Consider the following 27054-nt stretch of genomic DNA (forward strand, 5'->3'; position numbering starts at 1 on the left):
ACACACTCACACGGAACCTTCCTAATATTGTTAACCAGAAAAAAATATATTGCCATCTGCAAATTTAAGTAAATATCAATTTCATTTAAAACAAATATAGAGAGGTGTCTACAACTCCAGTCCCCTGTCTGAACCGAAATTGGACCACCCCCAGCAGAGATCCCAGTGTTTCTATAAATAGGCCATGTCCCGAGATAAGCTGTGCTTTTATTTTGACTGTCGTCGAGTGACAACAGAGGTGTCTTATCTGTGTCAGGCTGACGCCATGGTAGACAATCAATAAATGATAAAGTTATGTCACCAGTTCATTTCGATTATTCAACATCATCACCACAAGTGGCAAATCTCTGTCTTTCAGTACGTTGTCTTGCGAACGGGTTTGATGATGCTTCATGTTACAAAGATGCGTTATGGAACAGCTTCCTCAATCGGTTTCACGAGACAAAAATGGCAGACATAACAAAAATCCATTTTAGGATTTTGTGTTCGCTCAAGGACATGTTGAAAGACCTGACTTCATTCTGCAGTAGGTATTTTCTTCTGGATTTAAAAACGAAAAAGGTGTGTATTTATAGATTTATGTACTGAGATTGAACAACTGTTGATTCCAAAAGACCAGTGGAAGTATTCCACAGATCTTTTAAAATATTTTCTACACACACACAGGTGAGCGGTCACTCAAATGTACACACACATGCACGTCCTCACACATGGGCATTCACACTTGGAAGCTAACGATAAATACAGGTGATTTTATTCCTTTAAAAGCGTCTTTCAGGCAGAAAAATATTTATCATGTGCAACAAATAAATGGCACAGGGATAGCTTCGTCAGGTTCAGGCTGAGAGTGGGTGGACTAAAAAAAAAAAACTGCAAACACTGGTTTTCCAGCGAAGAAGATGCGAATACTGTGTGTCCGTCGTGCGCGAGTGCTATGGAAGATGAAATTCACTTTCTCTTTCATTGTACCGCATACGACGATAAACGAAAAAATTGAAGTATGATAAATTATTTCTTTGGTAATCCGAGTCACAACCATGTTGTGAGTATTCTTTCGAATGATAATGAAAACTCTTTGAAAGCTCTAGCTAAATTCGTAGCAGAAGCAATGTTTGTGAGAAAAAAGATAATGGAACAAAATGACAACTGATCTAACGATGATCCACATTTAACCGCACGTTTTATGTATGTATGTGTACGCATGTGAGTGCGTGCATTATTAAGTATGTATTTTGCGCGCGCGCGCGTGTATGTGTGTGTTGTGTGTGTGTGTGTGTTGTGTTAGAACCATTCAAGAGGTGCAACAATATACTTGAAATGATATCCCTCCTTGTCCTGAGGGCTGTATTGCTATGTGGACAACAAAATGATTTTTCACGTACTCACTCACTCACTCACTCATTCCCTTGACAGCTGGGGTCGTTGGGGGGACATGAGGAAGATGTCATAGCTCGCCACGCCGTTCTGTTGGCAGCTGTCGTGAGGAGATCAGGCATCGTCATTTTGGTCCATTCCTTGACGTTGTCAGACCAGCTTTTTTTCTGCCGCCCCCGTCTGCGCCCTCCCTCTACAGTCCCTTGCAGGATGGTTTTGGAGAGGGTGTTATGTCGTATGACGTGACCAAACCATGCCATCTTCCGTCGTTTGACAGTCGCCAGCAGTGGTTCTTGGGGCCCAACAAGGTTGCTGACCAGGTTCCGCACATAGTCATTGGTCACGTACTCACACATGGACACAAATACTATCAAACAGATAAAGCGTGTAAAAATCACATACTCTCTGGATGAATGAATGCACGCCATACTCGTACTCTCTCTCTCTCTCTCTCTCTCTCTCTCTCTCTCTCTGTGTGTGTGTTCAAGACAAAACCACTGAAACAAGGCGGTTTGTTGGTGGAAGAACAGACCTTCATAACTGCTGTCACGGAAAGGCTAAAAGTGAAGAGAGATTATTGTTGAAATAAACACACACAAAAAGAAAGAAGTAGACAAAAGAAGAAAAAGAAAACACAAAAGAAAGAAAGAAACAATGAAAGAATCAGGTATAAAAGAGAAAGACAGAAACAAAACGACAACATTGAAACACGCACACATATATTTGATTTATTTGTATTTCATTTTATCACAACAGATTTCTCTGTGTGAAATTCGGGCTGCTCTCCCCATGGAGAGCGCGTCGCTACACTACAGCGCCACCCCCCCTTTTTTTTTTTTTTTTTCCTGCGTGCAGTTTTATTTGCTTTTTCCTATCGAAGTGGATTCTTCTACAGAATTTTGTCAGAGACAACCCTTTTGTTGCCGTGGGTTCTTTTACGTGCGCTAAGTGCATGCTGCACACGGGACCTCGGTTTATCGTATCATCCAAATGACTAGCGTCCAGACCACCACTCGAGGTCTAGAGGAGGGGGAGAAAATATCGGCGGCTGAGCCGTGATTCGCCGGAACCAGCTTTTATTCAGGACTGGCAAAACCTTTTAGTCCTGCATGTATGCTACACAGAATATATGGACAATACAGAAATATGGTTCCCTCGATGGATTTTTGACTCGAAATGAGAGAATAATGGAGCTGGGAGAGTGAAGGATTAAACAACACTCTTTATTCCTTTCCTCTCCTACACAACACTGTATTCCTTTCCTCTCCTACACAACACTCTTTATTCCTTTCCTCTCCTAAACAACACTCTGTATTCCTTTCCTCACCTAAACAACACTCTGTATTCCTTTCCTCTTCTACACAACACTCTGTATTCCTTTCCTCTCCTACACAACACTCTGTATTCCTTTCCTCTCCTACACAACACTCTTTATTCCTTTCCTCTCCTAAACAACACTCTATATTCCTGTACTCTCCTAAACAACACTCTGTATTCCTGTACTCTCCTAAACAACACTCTTTATTCCTTTCCTCTCCTACACAACACTGTATTCCTTTCCTCTCCTAAACAACACTATGTATTCCTTTCCTCTCCTAAACAACACTCTGTATTCCTTTCCTCTCCTAGACAACACTCTGTATTCCTGTACTCTCCTAAACAACACTGTATTCCTTTCCTCTCCTAAACAACACTGTATTCCTTTCCTGTCCTAAACAACACTCTGTATTCCTGTACTCTCCTAAACAACACTCTGTATTCCTTTCCTCTCCTAAACAACACTCTATATTCCTTTCCTCTCCTACACAACACTCTGTATTCCTGTACTCTCCTACACAACACTCTGTATTCCTTTCCTCTTCCTACACAACACTCTTTATTCCTGTACTCTCCTACACAACACTCTTTATTCCTTTCTTCTCCTAAACAACACTCTGTATTCCTTTCCTTTCCTCTCCTAAACAACACTCTGTATTCCTTTCCTCTCCTAAACAACACTGTATTCCTTTCCTGTCCTAAACAACACTCTGTATTCCTTTCCTCTCTTAAACAACACTATGTATTCCTGTACTCTCCTAAACAACACTCTGTATTCCTTTCCTCTCCTAAACAACACTCTGTATTCCTTTCCTCTCCTAAACAACACTCTGTATTCCTTTCCTCTCCTAGACAACACTCTGTATTCCTGTACTCTCCTAAACAACACTCTGTATTCCTTTCCTCTCCTAAACAACACTCTGTATTCCTGTACTCTCCTAAACAACACTCTGTATTCCTTTCCTCTCCTAAACAACACTCTGTATTCCTGTACTTTCCTAAACAACACTGTATTCCTTTCCTGTCCTAAACAACACTCTGTATTCCTTTCCTCTCCTAAACAACACTGTATTCCTTTCCTCTCCTAAACAACACTCTGTATTCCTTTCCTCTCCTACACAACACTCTTTATTCCTTTCCTCTCCTACACAACACTGTATTCCTTTCCTCTCCTAAACAACACTGTTCATTCCTTTCCTCTCCTAAACAACACAGTATTCCTTTCCTCTCCTACACAGCACTCTTTATTCCCGTACTCTCCTACACAACACTCTTTATTCCTTTCCTCTCCTAAACAACACTCTGTATTCCTGTACTCTCCTAAACAACACTCTGTATTCCTGTACTCTCCTAAACAACACTCTTTATTCCTTTCCTCTCCTAAACAACACTGTATTCCTTTCCTCTCCTAAACAACACTCTGTATTCCTTTCCTCTCCTAAACAACACTCTGTATTCCTTTCCTCTCCTAAACAACACTCTGTATTCCTTTCCTCTCCTAGACAACACTCTGTATTCCTGTACTCTCCTAAACAACACTCTGTATTCCTTTCCTCTCCTAAACAACACTCTGTATTCCTGTACTCTCCTAAACAACACTCTGTATTCCTTTCCTCTCCTAAACAACACTGTATTCCTTTCCTCTCCTACACAACACTCTGTATTCCTTTCCTCTCCTACACAACACTCTGTATTCCTTTCCTCTCCTAAACAACACTCTATATTCCTGTACTCTCCTAAACAACACTGTATTCCTTTCCTCTCCTAAACAACACTCTGTATTCCTTTCCTGTCCTAAACAACAAGTGGGGTGGAGAACAGTGTGTGGTTGGGTGGGGTGGGGGTAGTGTAGAACAGGCTGTCGTGTGGAGGAGTGGGGTGGGGTGGTGGTGGAGTGGGGTGGGGTAGAGTTAGGTGGGGTGGGGTAGAGTTAGGTGGAGTTAGTGTGTGGTTGGGTGGGGTGGGGGTAGTGTAGAACAGGCTGTCGTGTGGAGGAGTGGGGTGGGGTGCATAGTGGGATGGGATGGGGTGCGGTGGAGGGTTACCAATGAAGCAGGGTCCCATGCAGGGTTTACTGACCAACAGAAACAGCAACAAACGTCATGCCTTCTGTTTTTATGCATTGATGCCTTCAAAAATCATAACGACAACTTTGGTTTTGTGCTCATGAAAATGGTTATCAGCTGTATATATACTGACATAAGTATTGAAGATTAATCTTGAAACTATCAGCTACATAGAGGGAAACAATCAATTAAGTCAGCTGATCAATAACATTGTAATTGTTTTTTTTTATTTCCTGCCCTGTCCTCTACTGCACCTGTAATTGTGTCTGTCAGATTTTTGTCTGTAAATATCTTGTTTATTTTTCATCACTTATCTATTCGAATTTTGCATCACTTTGTTCATTCTAACTTTGTTTGATTTGCTTGTTTGAGTTACCAGGAAGTCGTTTTGTAATGTATTTTCAAAAGCAGTAATAGATGTTCACTGTGACTGAGAAATCTTTGTATAAGAGAAACAAAATGAAAAACCTCTCTCAAGTTTGGTCCTTCTTCTTCTTCTGCGTTCGTGGGCTGCAACTCCCACGTTCACTCGTATATACACGAGTGGGCTTTTACGTGTATGACAGTTTTAACCCCGTCATGTAGGCAGCCATACTCCGCTTTCGGGGGTGTGCATGCTGGGTATGTACTTGTTTCCATAACCCACCGAACGCTGACATGGATTACAGAATCTTTAACGTGCGTATTTGATCTTTTGCTTGTGTGTACACACGAAGGGGGTTCAGGCACTAGCAGGTCTGCACACATGTTGACCTGGGAGATCGGAAAAATCTCCACCCTTTACCCACCAGGCGCCGTCACCGAGATTCGAACCCGGGACCCTCAGATTGAAAGTCCAACGCTTTAACCATTCGGCTAGTTTGGTCCAAATGTACAAGAGACTATCAGTGATGTCAATTAATTTGCATAAATGACTTGCACCTACTTTGTTCTTCTGAATCGTTTTTTCTTCAAATACCTGATACCAGATACCTGTCTCATTCAATGATTCATCAATGTGCGATATGTGTAAATTATTTCATGCTAGGAAGCCAAGACGACGTAATTAAATTAAATCAATGAAACTTAGTAAGGGTGTGTAACCTGTCCTTGACAGACATTTTGGAATTCTAAAGTTTGGAGGTTTTCTTTTTAAAAAAATCTATTTTGGTGTGTATCTATACTTGCTTCATACAACACAACTGGGTTTGGATTGTGATTAAACATGTACTCATTGTTTTTGTAGCCTTCACACCCCAAAAGAGGTAAAGGGATTAAAGGTTCTTCCATCTTTGAATGTTATCTAGTGAGGGGGGGGGCATTTGCATTCTATCAGTATTGACTGCGTATCATAGTATTATATAACAAAGAATGAATAAATAGATAAATGAATAAATAAATTCTGCCATGTATGAAGCGTTTCAGACTTCAGACTTATTATTGGAGTGGTACATTTAGTGTGACTACATGTGTCAGAAGAAAAAAACAAAAACGAACAAACAAAAAACCGATACTTGTCGAGTTATGACACACACATCATTATTGGGCTTATACATTGTGCAATGACATGCATCACAACAAAAACTATACACGAAAGTGGCCACGTGTGATACGTTATGATACATCTATCACTGTGGTAGGTAAACAAAAGTGTCAGTCGGCCAAATATCTACCATGAGACAGAGATGTTAGTATTGTGAACAGCAGCTATGTCACACACTACTTCTCTGTCTCAGTCACACACACACATGCAGAAACACACCCACTAACATGCACAAAAACCACAGGTTGGGGGAAGGGGAAGGAGTTGGGGGTGCATGGTAAGCTCTGTTGGCCAACAGTGCAGGGGAAATCACCGTCATCAGAACTGCCGGATTCTGAGTTTGTCTCCCTTCCATAACATCGTGTCCATCGAAAGGAATCCTTGACCCTTACGGACACTGTGTTGGAAGACAAGCGTCCTAACCATTCAGCCACTCGTGCTAACCTGATCAACATCAATGTTCACTGACTTTCCTGTTGAAGAATCTAGTGCTAAACTGGCTGATCAACATCAATGTGCACTGACCTTCCTGTTGGAGAACCTAGTGCTAACCCGGTTGATCAACATCAATGCACACTGACTTTCCTGTTGAAGAACCTAGTGCTAACCTGATCAACATCAATGTACACTGACTTTCCTGTTGGAGAGCCTAGTGCTAACTTGATCAACATCAATTCACACTGACTTTCCTGTTGGAGAACCTAGTGCTAACCTGATCAACATCAATGCACACTGACTTTCCTGTTGAAGAACCTAGTGCTAACCTGATGTGCACTGACTTTCCTGTTGAAGAACCTAGTGCTAACCTGATCAACATCAATGTACACTGACTTTCCTGTTGAAGAGCCAAATGCTAACCTGATCAACATCAATGTACATTGAAAGACAAATAAAACATTGGGGAAAATCCTATGAAGATCGTCGCCGGTACCGTTCGAGCATGAAATTTTCAGTTCGACAGAAAACGTTTTCAGTGTATACATTTCATTGCCAAACAAGCCATTCAGTGGGATATCTATTCTGTTGCCCGTGAAAGGACAAACAGCACGCTGGTTGTGTTTAACCGAACAGTGTTGCCAGGTGATGTTACTGTTCTTACTAATCTTAGCGTGACGTCTTTCGTCAGCATCCTTCTTCATCTTCTGTTTGGCATCTGTGTCGTTCCATCTGACTTGGGCATCAACAGCGGGAGAGGCTGAATTTCTGGCAGCTTGGTGCCAGTTTCAAGGCCAAAGATAAGAAAATGCGATGTGAACTGGGTTGTGCAGTGGGGTCCGGGGCACTTCTGTACACTCTACAGAAGTTGTCAAGTTCTTGCTTCCAACTCCAGATGACACACGCCCAGCTGGGTACCACATCCATTGCTGGAGCACAATGATGACACTGATGACACAGAACCATTTGACGTCTGGGAGAGTGGTTTATGGAAACAATGGGTCATTGCTGTTTTTGACTCATCGTGAGCTGCATTGCTCAGGATCAATGATGTGAGATGGATGTTTTGTGTGTCAGCATCGGCGCAATGAAGCAGCAATTGTCTTTTCTGCTGTGCACTGTTGCAACCCAGTGCCTCTGTGAGCAGTTCAAAACTTCGGATCCATCTCTCCCACCTTTGATGGATGACGGAGGCATCACCATGGGGATCGAACGGCTGGACTGGAGGCACTGTCTGAATCCGAGTCAATACATTGTGCCATCAGTTTTGATGATTATACAGCATTGCGAGTGCGCTTATGAGGAAACTGAAAATAAATTAGAACTAAAGATAAATGTAACTGAGGAAGTAGAAATACATGAAAAGATGAAGAAAGAGTACCCCAGCTTTTCACGTTCACGGTTAGGCCACTCTGGCAACCGTTGCAAACCCCAACCTGCACAGACCTGATCTTCGTAGACCCTACTTGTGGGGGAGATAACATTAAATTCATATGATAGCTTGTGGTGCTCCTGCTCCAAGCAAAAAGCCTCAGCAACTGTGGCTGGTACTTAGTGGCAGGGTGTTCCTAAGAGAGAGTTCCTAAGAGGAATTGTTCTTGTGAAAACAAACAACTTTGTTTGAAACAGTCTGATCTGGATGGAAGATGTCTGGATTTGTTATTATTATCGGAACTGGTTGATTTATGTGCCTCTTCGTGCTTTCTACCATTATTGCATCGATCCACAGACTTTCTTGTCGCTAGTTGTGTTTTAACTAATAGTACTGATAATATTAGCGTGACAATGCAGATGAACAACAATACGGAGCTCGGGTAGGCCACATACACTAGAATAAAACCAACATTAGAAATGCAATGGAAAAACATGTCGATCTGGAAGAAAAGGACATAGCTAGGCGTTGTGACTGACGAAGGGCTTAAAGTTTGAAGAACATGTAGGAGAAAAAGTGAAAAAAGCCAATCAAATGCTTGCTGTCATCAGAAGGACATTCCACCACCTAAACGAGAAGAGCTTCCTGCCACTATACAAATCGCTATATAGCGAGATCATACCTTTATTATGCAAGTTCCATCTGTTACCCTATGAGTGTAAAATTAACAGAGCAGATCGATGGAGTTCCAAAGATCTGTCTTATGCCCAACGACTAAAGAGGCTGAAGTTACCAACGCTGACGTGGATGTGTGTGGCTTCATCAAACTCTGGAAGGTAGTAGCACCACATGCAGGAACCAGGCGACATTCCATGAAAATATACCCAATGCAAGCGAAAACATCTCTGAGGATGAACTCATTTGCACTGAGAACTGTCAATGTCTGGAACAGCCTTCCAACACATGTCTTTTGTGCCAAAACTATGAACACTTTCCAGACCAAGAAATTATGTTTGAAGATTTAAGTTAAGGCTAAAATACAGTTAACCAGGTGTGGCGCACATAAGCAGCCAGAACTTGAAGCTGAGTCCGATGAAGAGGTACTCTTGGGACCTGTATCGGAAATCAGCTCTTAAGTAAGTAACTGTAAGTAAATCATCCTTTTTATTCCACCATCTTTCTGACCTCATTCCTCTTTCACGTCATAACTGAATATTTACGTCATAAGCTGGGTTTCCCGACAGCTCACGGGTACCGTGAGTAAAGAGTGTCGTGTAAACTACAACACACGCATTTTCGTTACGCGGTTCTACCTTACCAATGTGTGGTTTGGCGTTTTGATTCCTGCAGTGTTACGTTTGGTTTGATACTCAGTGAATTGTCACCATGATTTGATCATTTGAGGCCAACTATGTAACATTTCATTGAAAGCAGTCCATCTGTTTTGTGGTTTCAAACAGAAAGACACTCTCTGTACAGCAGCCGACAGCAGTTTTCAGTGACAAAGACAACACCTGTTGAGCCAACATGACGTCTGAGGCTCCGCCGTCATCGTCTGGCGGCCACTGCCCTATTCCCGCCTTCATGTTCCGGGGTATACGCCTGAATCCAGACCGGGCTCTAGAACCGGCACGGAGGAAGCTGGAAACACTGGAAGCTCAGCGTGTAGTGGCCGTCTTCGAAGAGACCATCCGCAGAGTTCAGATTGTCACTGCCCTTCCCTATATCATGCAGAACATGGACAGGTTCAGCGTACCTCTGGGCACAGAGCTGGTGGAGCTCATGAGGCACCACAGTGTCGTCATCTCCAGTTACGATGAAATCCACCAAGAGCTGAACAAACAACTGGAAAAGCGAGCTTCCAAGAAAACAAGTCCTGCCCCAGTTGAAGACACGAAAGAATCAGAGGAGGCGCGTGAAGAAGGTAAGGGAAAGATCTTTCCCCATCTTCCTCAGTCTGCAGCTGGATTGATTACTTGAATATTGTATTCAGTCCACTGCAGCTGGATTGATTACTTGAATATTGTATTCAGTCCACAGCCGGAATAGATTACTTGAATATTGTATTCAGTCTGCAGCTGGATTAGATTACTTGAATATTGTATTCAGTCCACAGCCGGAATAGATTACTTGAATATTGTATTCAGTCCACAACTGGAATAGATTACTTGAATATTGTATTCAATCTGCAGCTGGAATAAATTACTTGAATAACATCTTCAATCTGCAGCTGGAATAGATTGCTTGAACATTGTATTCGGTCTGCAGATGGAATAGATTACTTGAACATTTTCCTCAATCAGCAGCTGGAATAGATTATTTGAACTTTGTCCCACTTAAAATACATTGGAATATGCGAACACAGCTTGAAATGTCGGATTGTTAAAGAGTGGTGTCGTGCCAGTCTATATGTCTTTTTCGTTGCAAATAAAAAAAACAACAACAACATATTTCGATATGTAAACCCAGGCTGCAGTCATGGATCGACTGGACTCTGATACACTCAAGTTAATTTTTTTTAACACAATGCATGAAACCGAATTAATGCAGAAACACATGGCAAAATACACTTCACACACACACACACACACACACACACACACACACACACACACGCACACAGCCACAGACAGACACACACACACACACACAGTCGTTCACACTCTTCCTCACATGTACATGCTTTGTCTCATTTTGTTTCTCTCATTTCACTATCTTCTCTGCCTCAGTGTATGTGCCCATACACTATACAATCTCCTCTGTTACACACATTAAACTGGAGTATCCATATGTATAACAGGGAAAGTGTGTGTGTGTGTGTGTGTGTGTGTGTGTGTGTGTGTGCGCTCTCTCTCTCTCTCCCTCTTTTTCTCTCTCACAGTGTGTATGGTTACTTGTGCTTTTATGCTCCAGTTGACATACGGAGCAATATCTGACATTACTGCATGAAAAAACAAGAACAAAAACAAAACAAAACAAAAAACGCGTGTTTTTGTTCTTTGGTTTGTTTTGGAAGTAGAAGACTGAATCGTGTGTGTGTGTGTGTGTGTGTGTGTGTGTGTGTGTTTGTACTCTATATCCCTCTTTTTCTGTCCCCTCTCTCTCTCTCTCAGTGTCTGTGGTTACTTGTGCTTTAATTCTCCAGTTGATATCACGGAGCAATATATAGGCGGGGGGAAATTCGCCGCGTGTTTGTGTTCTTTTGGTTGTTTAGGAAGTAGAAGGCTGAAGTGTGTGTGTGTGTGTGTGTGTGTGCGTGCGTGCGTGCGTGTGAGTGTCACGGTGTGTGTGTGTGTGTGTGTGTGTGTGTGTGTGTGTGTGTGTGTGTGTGTGTGTGTTGTGTGCAAGAAACGGCCAGGGTGGTGAGAGACAGCGAAGGGACCGTCTCACGCCAGGGGTCGGACGTGAGTCAACACTCAGCTGCAGATAGCCGAGACAGCCAGCTGGCGGCCACGATGAGGAACCTGTCGCTGGTGGCTGAGCAGATGAGCGACTCCACAAGGAACATCTTGAGGGCCTTCACACGGAACCCTCCCGCCATGATCATGGTGACAGGTGGGTGTGCCGAGGGGGGGGGGGGGGGGGGGGGGGATGTCGTGTAGTTGGGGGGCGGGGGGGGGGGGGGGGACCGACACACATACACATACAGCAACTCAGTAACTGCCGTCAGAATCATGGCGTTTAATAACCCCGACTTGCGCTCCACGGGTTTATCAGGATTGTCAGAAGCCTGCTGACAGGATCAAATGATGTGCGTGTATCTTATACTTTTAATAAGAATTGTATACATGTCTGTGTATTGATAACACTGGCAGATTAGCGCCGGCAGGGTTAACGAGCCGTAACGATCTGTCAACATTAATATTGTTAACCCCACCCCTGCCACAGAAGCTGGACAATTGATCACCCTTCCATTATATTCCCCACACCTACAAGACGAGAAATTTGTGACAATCGTTAAAGGTTAAAAAGTCGAGAGTATTCAATGGTAATAGAATACAACTGTTGAGAACCTGTACACCGATTACCTCGCCTCCCACTGATGACTGCTTCATCAGTACGGATACTGTATGTGTATCGACAACCACACGTAGAATAATAGGCCAATAATAGGAATGATAAAAATAATTTGAAGGCTTACATGCAGTACCGCAGTACCCCCCATCTCATATGGAGATAACCGCCGGCGTTTTACAATAACATATTCATACAAATTTAAGAATGGGCGACTTTTTAAAAGTATGTGCAAATAACATCGACACAGACAATATCAAAATCTCACAACACATGGGCCAAAATGACAGCAGCAAGATAAATACCGCCGTGTGTGGGATTATATATATATATATATATATATATATATATATATATATGTGTGTGTGTGTGTGTGTGTGTGTGTGTGTGCGTGCGTGCGTGTGTGTATAAGCAACCAGCATTTCCTGAGGTGTTTTAAGTTCAAACCCGTTACACCTAATACTGTGTCTAGATTGTGTCAGACGAGAAAGGATTTTCCTCACTTAATTTTGGAGAAATAATGCAACATTGTGAATATAACCACAATACTGCAACGCATAACCACTGATCAATGGCACATAAAAAAAACTAAGAAGAAGAAAAAAAAGAAAAGAAAAAAAAAGTAGGTCACGTGGTCAGTATCAGTAAACACCGTAGCTAGGATGTTCACACTGACGGCGGCAAGATAATGCTGACCATGGTCTCGTTCATTTCCAGATCAGATGATCGAGAGGGATGTGGTGGATCAGGTCTTGATACGATACCTCAGGGAGCTCAGAGACATCCTGATGCGAAAACTGCTGACCACTCCACAGGAAGAGAACGAACACATGGGCTACCTGGCGGAGATGGTCAAGAGAGAGCAGCAGACCGCTGTGGTCATTGAGAAACTGGAACACGAGCTGAGTGCCAATATTGACGAAAAGGAGTACGAGGTTTGTGTGCTATGGTTAGAAGCTGGAACAGTGAGTACGTGTTGGGTTCTTTGACTCTGTGTGTGTGTGTGTGTGTGTGTGTTTGCGTACGCGCACGCGCACGCGCGTGCCGTCACCGTGTGTTTAAAACCCGGCCTGACAACATCAGTCAAGGAAGCTCAATCAGAATTGGTCAAAACTGCGGGTATAAGTTGAGACTGAGAAAAGGGTCGAATATTTTTCTCCACATTTATTATTATCATCATTATTATTATAATTATCATTATCATCATTTACAAAACTGAAGAACAAGCCAATCGTAAATACAACGTTTGATATCAACCCCGGCATGACTCCTGGGAGAAATCTGCAGTGGACCGTGACAAATGGCGCGCTGCTGTGCACAAAGGCGCCAAGTTGTGCGAGGCCAACAGGACTGCTGCAGCTGTTCAGAAGAGGCAGGCCAGAAAGTCACAGGCAAACAAGCTCCCTGACAATGATATGCCTGTCTTTGTCTGCCCCAACTGTCAGCGAACATTTCGTGCGCCGATTGGACTATTCAACCATCTGCGCATTCACAGATTGATTCATGAGCATCCCCCTCACCACCCTCCCCCCATCCCCCAGCTGGATGACAACGATGGTCATCATCGAACTCGATGGACACACACCACCATAACGGTGACAGTAAACAACAAAATCCAAAAGCATTTTTGTATGAAGAATATCAATACCTTCCTTGACATTACATATTTCTAATCCCTCTTTTTTCCCCATACGTCTTTGTATTCTGCACCATTCCAACTAACGAGTCCAGTCACGGCTTTTCAGACAAAGAGAAAGAACGACCTCATCAAACGCCTGCAGACTGAACTCCACCAAGTAGGGAAGCTTTCAGAAGAGCACATCCGGCGTATCCGCGCAGATGCGGAAAAGCAGGAAGCAGCAGACGAGAAAAACTCTGCAGGGAAGCAAGAGAAACTGAAGGCAGACGTAGTTCATCTTCGTGCTCAGCTGCTCAATTCAACAACGGAACATCGTAAGAGGGAGGCGGAGCTCCGTGGTGTAAGCGGTGACCTCGTTATCTTCTTCCAATGTTGAATTCATTTCTTTATCTTTTTTTTTCCTTTTTTTTTTCTTTTTAACCTGTCTGCTTGGGGTTGGAAAGCTTTTGATGTGAAAAAAGAAGGGGTGTTTAACCAGAACGACAAAGGGATATTTGGAGTCCAGGGGTGGGGTGGGTGGGTGATGGGGAAGATATTGTTTAGTTTATATTATCTTCATGTTCTGCTTCAATTTTCTCTTCTACAAGTGGGATATTATGCACATGACCATTTTGAGCCCCATCACTGAGACAGCTGGACAGGATTTTTTAGGTGTGGATGCGTGCTGGATGTGTTGGTGTTTCCATAGTCCATGGATACCGACGTGCATTACAGAACATCTAACAAATGGACATGATCTTCTGCATGCATGTACACACAGAGGAGTTCAAGCCACTGGCACTGATTTTTACAAACATATCGACGCGGGTGATATAAAGAAAAAACAAACAAACTTATGTCCACCCCTAAACACTTCAGATACTACTACTAGGATTCAAACCCATGACACTATAAGATTGAAAGTCTTGCACTGACCACACAAATATCATGCCGAACGTTTATTTCACTGATGATTTGGGTTATTTCTGGTAAATTTGGCGGATTAATTGACCTGACACTGGTACTACAAATAGAAATAGAATAGAAATAATTATGTTATTTAATACTAATACTTCTTTGATTACATTTGTTGAAAATGGTGAATTTATTTTATTTTTCGCAATGAAAGCCTTTGGCTATAGCTTCGCATATGCGTAAAGAATAGTTTGCTATTACTTTGTACTTAACTTTAATAGCTCACGTGTGTTACGTTAACACCGGGCAGATTTTATGTAAATGTAGATACTGATGAATGCATGTGTATAATAATTATCAATTGATGTATGTTCATCGTGTGTAAATAGCCAGAGCAGATGAGAGAGAGAGAGAGAGAGAGTGTGTGTGTGTGTGTGTGAAAAAGAGCGTGCAAATTGTGTTTTACACAGAGCCCGGGTCGTCGTTGCCCTACTTGAAAACCAACCAACCAAACAACAACAACAAAACAGAAGACATCTCACAGAAAAAGAACAACGTTATCACATAACCCTACACGGATGCCAGACAAGAGAAATGTTCGACGCGTGTGTCAGCTAGTGTTGTGCACATCTTCCCAGGCTTTAGTCTAAGATCAGGTTCGGATCTCAGCAAACATGGGACCTGTCTGGGTGTCCGTGCAACACTCACCTGCCTCACGTCTGTTGCAGAAAAAATACATCATTGAAAGCGAGGTTGAAAACTGGATCCTGAAATATGACGAAGAACTTGGAGTGAGACAGGTCAGTGTTTTTTAGGTTCGTCAATATTTTCGTTGTTTATTATTGTTTTTTGTAAGACATATACTGTGGCACAGTATGGTGAGCTGTTTCACAAACAGATAAGAGTTTTGTTTCAGTCTTAGACTATTTTATAGTGAACGAAGGGTTGAAGACTAGATTTCGGTGCTGCTATGGACAGCTGAAGAGAGAGAGACAGAGAGAGAGAGAGAGAGAGTGTGTGTGTGTGTGTGTGTGTGTGTTCAGGTCGAGTATAAGGAGATTGGCGCCGTCTGTGTCAGCCATGTATAGTTATAACATTACAGCTACTGTTGTTATTGTTGTTGTTATCGTTGTTGTTGTTGTTGGTGGTGGTGTGGTGGTGGCGTGGTGGGTGCTGCTGTTGACAGCTGAAGTGTATGTGTGTGTGTATGTGTGTGTGTGTTCGTGTGCGTGTGCGACTGAGCGCGCGCGCGCGTGCGCGTGTATGAGTATGAGAAGATTGCCGCCGTCAGTCTGTGTCAGCAGCCATGTATAACTACTGTTGTTGTTGTTGTTGTTGTTGGTAGTGGTGGCTTTAATCTCGGCGGGTGCTGCTGTCGACAACTGAAGCCTGTGTTTGTGTGTGTGTGTTGAGGACGAGTACGAGGAGGTTGACAAAGTGTACAAAGTGGAGAAGAAGCAGCTGGAGGAGCTGGAGGAACGCTTCGCCACCCTGGAGAAGGAGTACCTGGCCATCATCGCTAACCGACGGCTGGCACGTGAGAAGCGGCTGAAGGAGGAGCGCGTGCAGGAGTACCTGGAGAAAGCCGCCACCACCATCCAGTCCTTCTGGAGGTCCCACAAAGTCTTCAAGGCCATCGACCTGCGCAAGAAGAAGCAGGCCAGAAAGGAACAAAAAGCCAAAAAGGGCAAAAAGGGCAAAAAGGGCAAAGATAACTAAATAAGGACAGGTGGACGCATTCAGTGATGATGATAATATGGCTGTTTTTTGTTTTGTTTTGTTTTGTTTTTTAGAGTGGAGAACTAAGTCGAGCTCCGTAGCTCTGAGCGTTGACATTTGACATTTATCGTCAGTGAATAGAAGTGGGAAAAGGAGTTTAGAAAAAACAAAAACAAAACGTAATTAGCAAGGAACAAATTCAAAATGATACTGTATCACCGGGCCCACTAGCGAAATGAAGTGGGGTTTTTTCATCAGTATTGAACCTTGAACGTGGTCTGGTTTTACACACACACACACACACACACACACACAGAGTACTAAAGATCCCAAAATGCATTAAATTGTCACACAGGCAGAAGATCGCAACTATTTGATAATCTTTTTTTTCTGACATTTTGCAAGCTCAGAACACTTTCCAAACAATAATGGCCGGAGCCCTGTCATCCAACTTCATTGTTACTGGATGAGATTGTCCATTCAACGAAAAAATTAATTTGGTTTAGAATTCAACTCAGAACACTTCATCATTGTTACTGGATGAGATTGTCCATTCAACGAAAAAATTAATTTGGTTTAGAATTCAACTCAGAACACTTCATTCTTTCAGCCTGGGACAGTTACACACAACTGTCTTGGCTGCCTGTTGCCTTGGTCAGATTTATGTACAACGAGGAACTGCATGGGTGAAGCAATAGTCAGACTGCATGTCTTTAAGCAGTATTGTTTAACTGTCTTCATTGGTAAACACCAGACACACAATATAAAAACTGTATTTTCAAATGCAATGTGAAAATCTGTATTTTACATGCAATATAGAAGTATGTGCATTTACATGCAATATAGAAGTATATGTTGTTGCTTTTTATTCAGGGGAAAAGTAAGATACAGTCTCGGTCTTATTTTGTGGGTGTTTTTGTGTGCAATGAAAGAAGGCGTAAATAAATTTGCAATGATTACGGCTTTGGTGTGACGATTGTTGAGAGGACAAAACTGTGTTGTTCTTGGTTAATCTGTAATGATCGGTCTTGATTCTGTCATATTTCAATATGTTGATTTAAAAAAAAAAAAAAAAAAGATGCATAAATTATTTGCAAATGCTAAATCCTGCACTTGATCACAACAAAGATTAGCTTTCATCTCATTGTTTTAACCCATTTGGAATAGCCATCTCCCTTCACTTTCTGTCACAGACAACTCTTTTGTGAGGGCCAGGAAAAACGACGACAAGAACAACAACACGGAAAACCGAAACAAAACAAAACAAACACGCAAAGTCAGAAAACAATCTGTGAGAACTGATTAATGGCATACTGGGTTTTTACATATAAAACTATGAATCCTCTTAGCTCAAGATTACAGTTTACGCAACCAGGAGCTATGTATCGCCAGTGGAAACACAGTAGATAAACACACACACACACAGCGGTGACGCGCGCGCGCGCCTACGGGCGCGCTTACCTTCACAGACAGACCTTTCGATCCCCTCCTCTCCCACTGAATTGCACACAATCACACATGGCACAAACTGCACATGTAAGCAGGACAATTGCTCAGATCATTTCTTGTTGCTATTGTTTGTTGATCAAGCAACTCCGCCTCTGCCAAGACTTCGTGACCCAGAATGATACACTGGGGTAGGTATATCTCGAGACTTCTGCTCCGTGGCTCGGCTAACCCCATCTGCACCACTCCTGGCACCACCTTTCTGAGTGCCGTTCCCACCCACGGTGAACCATTGACCAACACACATACACGCACACACACGCGCGGCGCGTGCGCGCGCGCGCACTCACACACAGACACACACACACACACACACACACACAGAGTGACAAATGTACGAGCGCGCACGCACGGCCCGAAATCGAGTTTAACTGTTGTCTGTGAAGTTTTGTTCTGTTGTTATTGTCGTAATTATTTATTTTACACAAACACAGATACCAACCCAGTTTCATTATCTTAGTTTCTTCACTGACAAGTCTTGGAGTTGTTGCTGTCTTCAAATACAGACCCAGTGAAATAAACCACAGTACCAGTCAGGCCGATCGGGGAACTCTGACTATCAGACAACCAATTAAACTGAGGTTTCTTTACTTGACAACATGCCCAGGCTTGTATATTTGAGAATGCACTCATCTGTCTTTGATATGAAAAGCACTAGTGATACAACATGGGAAGCAGCAGTTTAGATTTTATGAAAGTGTTAAGTTTAGTCAGTGAAGAACAGGCTCTTTGACTCTGATGGTGGTCATTACGTCCCACTGGTAGCCATTCGTCTAAATGCATCAGTGGCAAGCAGCCAATATACTCGTAGACTCACATGCTTCGAGGATTGTAATTATAGCCTATATGAAATCACATTCCATAGAATAATAGCCTGTATTCTTAGACCAAACTTTAAAAAAGAGAGGTCTACGTACTGATTAGTACAGCGCACCGACACACACACACACACACACACACACAGATCGAATAGGCTAAACGAGTGTGCCAGTCCATCAGTCACAGATACATGTTACGCATGAAGTTCAACAGCCTCAGAATTAGCAGGACAAATTTAAAATGAAGTGCCACACTTATTTCTGATATCTGATTGCTCTTGTATTGTTCGTGACGATGACATGTTAACAATCGTCCGCATACATGATATATTATCGTGAATGAATCGAAACTGAAACTGCGAGTCCACGATTTTATGTCAAGGGACGTAAGTCTGAAACGCTTATTGTCTTGAAACAAGACAATAAAAAAGAAAAAAAAAGGAAAAAACGTGGGGATTACGCAAACACGGGTGGACTCGCGGAATTGTAGAGGAGTGGGGATTGGTGGGTGGTATAGGATTGCAACCTCTTCCAATCTACACAGCTGTGGTTTTTGGCATCTGCGGGTAAACCGACTGAACAACTGGAAATAGGTTACGCTTAACCTCCCTTGCCTCCGACACAAATTGCCAGGGGGCAGTGTCAATCCAAATAGTGGAAGTGCCCAGTGAAAATAGGTCTACAACTGTAGCCTATTGATTACTAAAATCCGGCCTGTTGAGTGTTGTGAAACCCTCTCTATGCAGATGTAGACGGGTAAAGGTGGATATACAATGGCTTCTCGTGTTATTGGTCACAAATCGAAGACATCCCTCGACGTGGAACGTGAAAATTTCGAGAAACGGCAGGTGGGTTTGTGTTAGCAGACAGCAAGTGGACAGGAATGCCCTGGTTGCGTTTTCCACTCTGCTTAGCGATTTATTTGCGCAATCCGTCACTGTGTGACTAGTTTGAATGATATGACACATACAGTCTTAATCACAAATCTGTTAAAGATTTCTCGTTCTCGTAGGAGAGGCCTTTGAAATGTTAACTGTCTAAAATGATGTTAAAAGCGAAGTCCCCCATCCGTTCTCCGCCCCATTATATACGGTCCTCCCCATCGACTGTGTGATCGCACCTTGTTGCGTTCATGTACACTGCACTGCCGTTGGATGGTAATGTTAACCCGTCATCCATCATGAGATAGAAGTTAAAGGAGCTGGGGATATAAATCTCAGCGATGCAGAATAAAATTTTACTTTTTCGTATCAGTTCTGTCAGCGAGCATATTTCATGGTGTCTGATTGTAAAGTTTAAGTTTCAGTTTCAAGGAGGTGTCAAAACAGTTAAACAGACTAATCCATGATGAAAAAAAAATGCGTGGGGGGAGGGGTCAGATGCCTGACATACGTGTAAAAGCAATGAACTGGTTAGGCCTTAAACGTTTGCTTATTATGATGCACAGTTTTCATCAGTCTGCATTGATTTTATTGTTTCTGAAATTGCATACCTTTCTGAAACGGAATTTAGAAGCACTTAGGACCTTCAAGGAGGCTATTTTAGTATTTAGTGTGTGCACACACACACACACACACATGCACGCACGCACGCACGCACGCACGCACGCACCAACCACACATACACAGACACACACACACACACACACACATTGGTGCTCGTGAAAGCAATAACCCATTCCATAACAAGGTTATTCAACTTCACGCTCTTTCAGTCTTTGATCCTGCCACATTGTTCCTTCCTTCCTCCCTCCATTTCCCTGGTGGAATTGTGTGCTAAAATATTGTTTTCTCAGATCATGGAATAGTTGATGTAGTGCTTGTTTTCTTTGAATTATTCATTTTAATGATACGATCTTTATATAATGCATCATGTAACGTCTCAGTGCATGCTATTATTAAACTTAAAGACAGTTTTCCAATTGGAATCAAATATCTTTACTTTTGCTCTGTATTTGTTTTGTCTTTTTATGATAACAAAACAAGAAAATGTGGTTATTAAAACCGCCCCAAAACAACAACAACAACAAAAAAGAAAACAAAACACACCCACAAAACAACTACAACAACAACAGCTGAGAAATGTTTACTGTGTAGTGTAATTATGATTAAGAAATTATGAGCAGAAAAAGGACTTGACATTAAACATGAGTCCAGTGTTGTTAAACTACTCATGGTCTGTAATTTTATAGAATTAGTCCAAAACCTGAGAAGCAAGTTAGTTTTCAAACTTGTGCTTGAAATAGTGAATACATAATAATAATAATAAAATATATGAATGATAAAAAAGAAAAGAAAAAAAGATTGTACAAGATGAGTGACTGCCCTTCACAAGATGGCGGACGTGTACTAAATTACCGCTTCAGTTTTCACCCTATTTCACTCTATTTTCTCTAAATTTTTGGTCATCCAGTTATTTAAATAGCATTTTTGTGGTGTAAAAAAGGATGAAAAAAGCCCATTGAGTGGCTCTTACAGCTAGTTTATGCGGTGGCAGTGATGGTGGCATGACTTGAGTGAACTCGATCACGTTGTGTCAGCCAAGCTTTACACAAGTGAAAGTTGATATACACTTAACAGAGACACGACTACTCTCATCATTCTCTTTAAATAACCACTTTTTGTTATTGCTTTTCATTTTTCTTTATTTTGACTATCTTTTCTTCCTGGGAAAAACTTTCTTCAAATGTTGGAAACTAAATAAAGGTGAGGGGTCTACTTGATCATCTTATCTGAGTTTAACTTGTTTATCCCAAGTGTGTGATAATCAAAATTTCAAGATGGTTAAAACCAGAAACAAGGGAGTATGTGACAAAAGTCATGATGGTAGCCCTTCAGCCAGTGCCAAGGCACCTTTGGCCAGTCAAGCACACTGGACCAAAGTTGGAGACAAGACTCGCTCAAAGAGTGGGAGCTCTGCAGCTGAGTGCCATTCATCCGGCACCACTTCCCCTGTAGTATTCCTGGACGATGATGATGTACCCACCCCATGCCGCATCTGCACGAAAATAATTGGCAAAAATGCCAGATCTGTTAAATGTGACAGGTGTAGTGGATGGGTCCATCTTGGGTGTACTGAGGTGTCTCCCTCAGAGTACGACTTCCTGGAAACTGCCAAACCAGTGAGTTTCAAATGGTTCTGCAGCCTCTGTGAGGTTGAGTGCAAAAAAGTCACTCCTGGAGACAGAATAGCAGAGCAGGGGGCAAAGCTGGAGGCACTTTTCGAAATTGTCAAAATCCTCCAACAGTTGAACCAGGCAATCCTGAAGCTGCTGCAAAAGGAGGACAGAGTAGAGAATCAGATCCGGGTGCAGGTTAAAGAGTACCTCGATGAGCAGCATGAACAGGAGGAGAGGAAGAACAACATTGTGTTGTTCAATGTAAAAGAGTGTGAGAGCAAGTATAAATAGAGCTTGCTGAAGTTATTGCTCACCCACTTAAGATCTTGTTTGATAGAACACAAGAAAAGGGTGCAATACCAAAAGCTTGGAAAGAAGCAGAAGTATGACCTATTTTTAAGAAAGGTAACAAGAATTCTGCAGGTAACTATCGTCCAGTCAGCCTAATATCAGTTGTCTGTAAATTTTTTGAGGGTTTTATTCGAGACGCTCTCTGTCAACATTTAACCAAACATGATCTGTTATCTAGAGAACAGTTTGGATTTACCAGAGGGCGCTCGTTACACAACTACTTGTTACATTACAAGATTGGTTAGTCATGCTAGATGAGACGGTACCAGTCGACGCAGTCTACCTTGATCTAAGGAAAGCTTTCGATACAGTTCCCCATCACAGACTCATAAATAAACTGGGAGGCTATGGGATAAAAGGCAAGCTACTATCATGGATCAGAGACTTTCTCAATGGAAGATCACAGTTTGTAAGCGTAAATAGTAGTAAATCATCAAAGGTTAAGGTTAAGGTAACTAGTGGTGTACCGCAAGGTAGTGTTCTTGGCCCAACGTTGTTCATATACTTTATAAATGATATGCCTGGTGAGGTAGATTGTAAAGTAAAAATCTTTGCAGACGACACCAAGGCTTACTCTGCCATCCAAAATATAGAATATAGAGATCACTTACAAATGTGTATACATAATCTGGTTAAATGGACAAATACTTGGCTATTGCAATTTAACAGCGAGAAATGCAAAGTTCTGCACCTTGGAAAGAATAATCCACAGTATCAGTACACGATACAGGAAAAGGGGGTAACTCGAACAATGGATAGTACAATTGCCAAAAAAGATTTAGGGGTCACGATGGATCCAGAACTAAGCTTTGAGGCACATATAAATAATATAGTGAAAAAGGGAAATCCAATTTCTGGTCTTCTTGTGAGAACTATAACTAATAAATCTCCCAAAATTATGATTCCATTGTTCAAAGCTCTGGTTAGACCCATTATTGAATATGGAAACTCAGTATGGTGCCCTTACCTTAAAAAGCACATAAATATGATTGAAGGTGTTCAACACAGATTTACCAAGTGTATAACTAGTACTACTAATAGTACTCGAGATCTTAGTTATGAGGAGTGCCTGGCTCTTTTTAATATGCTTAGCCTAGAGTTTAGAAGATTAAGAGGTGATCTCATTGAAGTTTACAAGATCATGCACAATATTTATGATCCTTGCACCACCTCTTCCTTGTTTACTATGGCTAACTATGATAAAACTCGAGGGCACAACTTCAAAATAAACAAAACTAATTTTGTAACTAACCAGTTCCGCAAGTTTTTTACTAACCGTATCATAAATCTGTGGAATAACCTTTCCTATGACACCATCAATGCACCATCGGTAAACGCCTTCAAAAATCACATTGACAGAAAGTTTAAGGACCATGTATTTTCCACAGAGTTAAATCTTTATTGAGCTGTAGATAAATGTAGTATACACTATGCCTGATTTAAACAAGGGTCTGTTCACAACAAGTGATCCAAAAGCACATAAATGGACACTGATTATGAGGGCAAAAGGCTTTAGCCTATAGCCAAGCATTTCTGTGATTCTGTGATTACTTGACTCGCTTCATCACAAAATATGCAGGTCTGTGTATAATAATGAATTTGTTCTGTTCCCATTGATCTATCTTCCACTGACTGATTATTCTGCCCCTGTGAATGTGATTGCTTGAGCCAGTTGAGGTTTCCTCACACTTTAAGTCTCTTTTATCTCTGCTGTTCATTTCAAAGCGTTTGTCTGTTAATCTCTTACACGTGTGAAAAAAGTGGGTTTTTTGTGTGTTAATAATTCATTGTTGTACAATAATAATACTTAATAGATAATAATGTACATTTGCAAAGCACTTACCCTGCGGCTGTAAGCACCTTTAACAATTCACCTATTATCAACATAAGAAACAGGAATTTGATTGAAAAAAGAGATTAGATACAAATTTGCTAGCCATTTAAAATCAGTACATGTAACATCACTCATGACACACAGTTAAAACTCTCAACTCATTCCCATAATAAAATTTTTGTTAAGATACAAAACTCGCTAAAATTATGAGTCACAAAGCTCTTTCACCTCACCCACATAACAGAATGCCAAGATACAACCTCAGTGAAATTAATATTAAATAATGTGACATTAACAAGTTACAACACTTATGACTCACACACACCACCCACCTCACCACAGCACCCCAACCCTTACATAAACACATTGATGTACACACATAAAGATAGTTAGGGGAGAGAATAATCATAGATAGTTTAAAATTTGTTTTAACTCTTTCCATACGAACGGCGAAAGAGACGATGTTAACAGCGTTTCACCCCAATTACCATCATCAAAATATTGCAAGTGGAAGGCTCTTATACTGAAGAGGTGAATGTTGACAAAGAATACCACAATTCTGACGACGGAAGCTAAAGGTTGGGTCATTCAGACACCCACTGGACATCCGAGGGGTCTGTGTAGAGGAGAAGAGAGGACTGGCCGTACTGAGTGAGTTAACAAGTATGTTTAGGATTAGACTTGAAAGATTTGATGTATACTCTTCATACTGCTTTTCTTTGACACAGAGGTGGCTCAGTTTTGTACTAAGATGAGAGTGGTCAAATTGAGGGTTACGTGTCAGAACAAAGGACCGTCCATACTGTTACAACTGTTACAACATCCCCTAGAGCTGGAAAATATTTTAACAAGATACAAGATTTTGAATTTGTACAAAGTTAAAAAATGATGCAGGCAGTCATATTTAATCAGCAATGGTGTTTATACATGATGCATGATTATAGTTAATATGACTGTTTCATTCTCACATACTGCATTTGCAAATTAAGTGAACGTGTAGGTTTAAAAAAAAATTAGTATGATTTGGTATGCATTTAGTCAGTAAGTCAGTTACAGAGTGATTAGTATGCGTTTACTTATAGTATTAAAATTTTTTTTACACATAATGTGACATATATTTATGCATGTGTTTAATACAAGTATGCATGTGCTCATACATGTTTGTGCTCAATCACATGGTTGTGCACATTATTTACAGAACTCTACGCATCTTCATAAACTCGTTGAAACATGTGCACCTATGTGGATATAGAACTTAGAAAATATGAAATACTGTTGATGCATTTAAATGACAAAGTACACATTGTAGGTTATGATCTTTAAACATGTACAAAACAAGGAACTCAGGAAAACTGTTGTTGTATTGAACATTTACAGTAATCATCAAGAGTATTAGTTGTAATAAACTTTATTGTGAAAAGAAGAAAGGAGAGAGTTATATCATTAGCCAGTTCGGCTTAGTAGTTAACATAAACTGACAAAGCTGGGAGTGGGGGGCAGTAGGTTTGAACCTCATATAGCTGCCTACACCCATGATTTGGGAACTTAACCAGCCCTGATTGGGCTGATGTCTCCATACCAGAGTTGAGTGTCTTTTCTGCTCCAGTAGGAAGACTGGGACCAGGCGGTCAAGTGCTGTCCACTTAATCAAGTTAACGGTTAGATCTTTAGATTAACGGAGAGGTGGTCAACTTTCCAGAGCAGCGCTGAAGGACTTGCCTGTTGCCAGGAGATGGTGAAAGGAAGGGCGGAGGGCAATGCTGTCAATTCACTTCAGTCAAAATGGATGCAGTGTCCACCTTGGGTTATCCTCATCAGTGCTCACTTGAAGCAAGAAAACTGGTTGTTCAAAATCTGCCTCCCTTTTAATGTGACTCATGTTTTTTTTAAATGAAAATTACAGTTCCCCTTCCATGTCATGCCTTTGTTATGTTTTTTTTTGTCACAGGTGTACTCAAAATGATCCTATATACATAGCAAAAATAAAATTAATATGATAATACTGTTATCAGGCAGATTTATGGGGATAGATCTTTGGACAATATATATATATATATGTATGTATATATGTATATATATATATATATATATATATATATATATATATATATATATATATATATACTGAAAGTCTCTGCTTTTAACTGGGGATCTTTACTACACTTTGTCTGGCTGCATCAAGATCATGCCTGACCAAGCAGTGTAAAATGATTTTACATTTAAATTATTATGAATATTAAACAGATACAACTGATAGTGATACAAAAACTACAAGCTTCAGAAAAGTGAATACGACTCCTCAACAGTGCAGGATCTTCTTTGGTCTTCTATTGTTTATTTATTTATATAAATTTTTGTTATTTTATTTTATTTTATTTTATTTTATTTTTTTCTCAAGGTCTGACTAAGCGCGTTGGGTTACGCTGCTGGTCAAGCATCTGCTTGGCAGATGTGGTGTAGTGTATATATATATTTGACTGAACGCAGTGACGCCTCCTTGAGCTACTGATATTGATATTGATACTGATACTTATTCTCTTCCACTCTTCCTATTTCACTTTAACTATCTGGTCTTAGGTGTGTGTGTGTGTGTGTGTGTGCGCACGCATGTTATTGGAAACTTGACAAAATATGTTGTTTCATTTGTTACATTCTACTTTCTACTGTCAATGATTTTTCACAATAGATGAATCGTGGTCATGAAGCAATGTCTTGTAGTTGTTATGTCAGGTCAGATAATGAATGTGAATAAAGTATTAAGAATGTTCATGAATAGTTTGTTTAAGTAGAATATGTATGCAGTGAAAGGTCTATAATCTCTATTATCAGTGACAACAGAATTGTTTTTATGGGCACAATAAAGCAAAAGGGCATAGTCCAAGCATCAGTAACCACATGACACTTTGACAGTGAATAATAGATTCAATACCACTTGCTTTACCATAATTTATTATGCATACTGTTTTTTTTTTTATAACCTAAGACATTTAAGAGTTGCTTGTTGGTGTTTTAATGTTTGTATGCCTGTTTTTATTTATATGTAGATAGTTTTATGTATCATGTTATTTAATTGAT

At 41.1% G+C, this 27054-nt stretch overlaps 3 protein-coding genes across 8 annotated transcripts in view; all 3 read left to right on the forward strand.

Annotated features, from left to right (window-relative positions):
* The first annotated feature begins 9600 nt into the window (after positions 1-9600).
* On the forward strand, positions 9601-11022 carry LOC143287905 (uncharacterized). The gene is made up of 2 exons (XM_076596147.1): positions 9601-10010; positions 11000-11022. The coding sequence occupies exons 1-2, from the start codon at positions 9614-9616 to the stop codon at positions 11020-11022; spliced, it is 420 nt and encodes a 139-aa protein (XP_076452262.1). The 5' UTR covers positions 9601-9613.
* Positions 11023-11436: 414 nt separating this feature from the next.
* On the forward strand, positions 11437-17281 carry LOC143288164 (dynein regulatory complex protein 10-like). Of its 2 annotated transcripts, XM_076596464.1 has the most exons (5): positions 11437-11641; positions 12818-13035; positions 13846-14079; positions 15362-15433; positions 16047-17281. In XM_076596464.1, the coding sequence occupies exons 1-5, from the start codon at positions 11542-11544 to the stop codon at positions 16350-16352; spliced, it is 930 nt and encodes a 309-aa protein (XP_076452579.1). In that variant the 5' UTR covers positions 11437-11541; the 3' UTR covers positions 16353-17281. The 2 variants fall into 2 exon arrangements, with proteins under 2 accessions (XP_076452579.1, XP_076452580.1); XM_076596465.1 differs by lacking the exon at positions 13846-14079.
* A 1946-nt stretch (positions 17282-19227) lies between these two features.
* The window catches only part of LOC143288554 (huntingtin-interacting protein 1-like), a 108560-nt gene continuing 100733 nt past the window's right edge, over positions 19228-27054 (forward strand). For 2 of the 5 annotated variants that reach the window (XM_076597149.1, XM_076597150.1), the window contains exon 1: positions 19228-19524. In XM_076597149.1, the coding sequence (XP_076453264.1) occupies positions 19450-19524 (75 nt within the window). In that variant the 5' untranslated portion in view covers positions 19228-19449. The remainder of the gene's footprint in view (positions 19525-27054) is intronic. The other 3 variants (XM_076597152.1, XM_076597153.1, XM_076597151.1) reach the window with 2 other exon arrangements.

The sequence above is a fragment of the Babylonia areolata genome, chromosome 12, assembly GCF_041734735.1.
Source record: "Babylonia areolata isolate BAREFJ2019XMU chromosome 12, ASM4173473v1, whole genome shotgun sequence".
NCBI classification, from domain to species: domain Eukaryota; kingdom Metazoa; phylum Mollusca; class Gastropoda; order Neogastropoda; family Buccinidae; genus Babylonia; species Babylonia areolata.

Bases quoted from the DNA above. Each gene is read 5' to 3' on its own strand.
- LOC143287905 (XM_076596147.1), top strand. From the start codon at position 9,614: ATGACGTCTGAGGCTCCGCCGTCATCGTCTGGCGGCCACTGCCCTATT. The intron at 10,011-10,999 runs GTAAGGGAAAGA...TTTATGCTCCAG, and splicing joins AGAGGAGGCGCGTGAAGAAG to TTGACATACGGAGCAATATC.
- LOC143288164 (XM_076596464.1), top strand. From the start codon at position 11,542: ATGAGGAACCTGTCGCTGGTGGCTGAGCAGATGAGCGACTCCACAAGG. The intron at 11,642-12,817 runs GTGGGTGTGCCG...GTTCATTTCCAG, and splicing joins CGCCATGATCATGGTGACAG to ATCAGATGATCGAGAGGGAT. The intron at 13,036-13,845 runs GTTTGTGTGCTA...ACGGCTTTTCAG, and splicing joins TTGACGAAAAGGAGTACGAG to ACAAAGAGAAAGAACGACCT.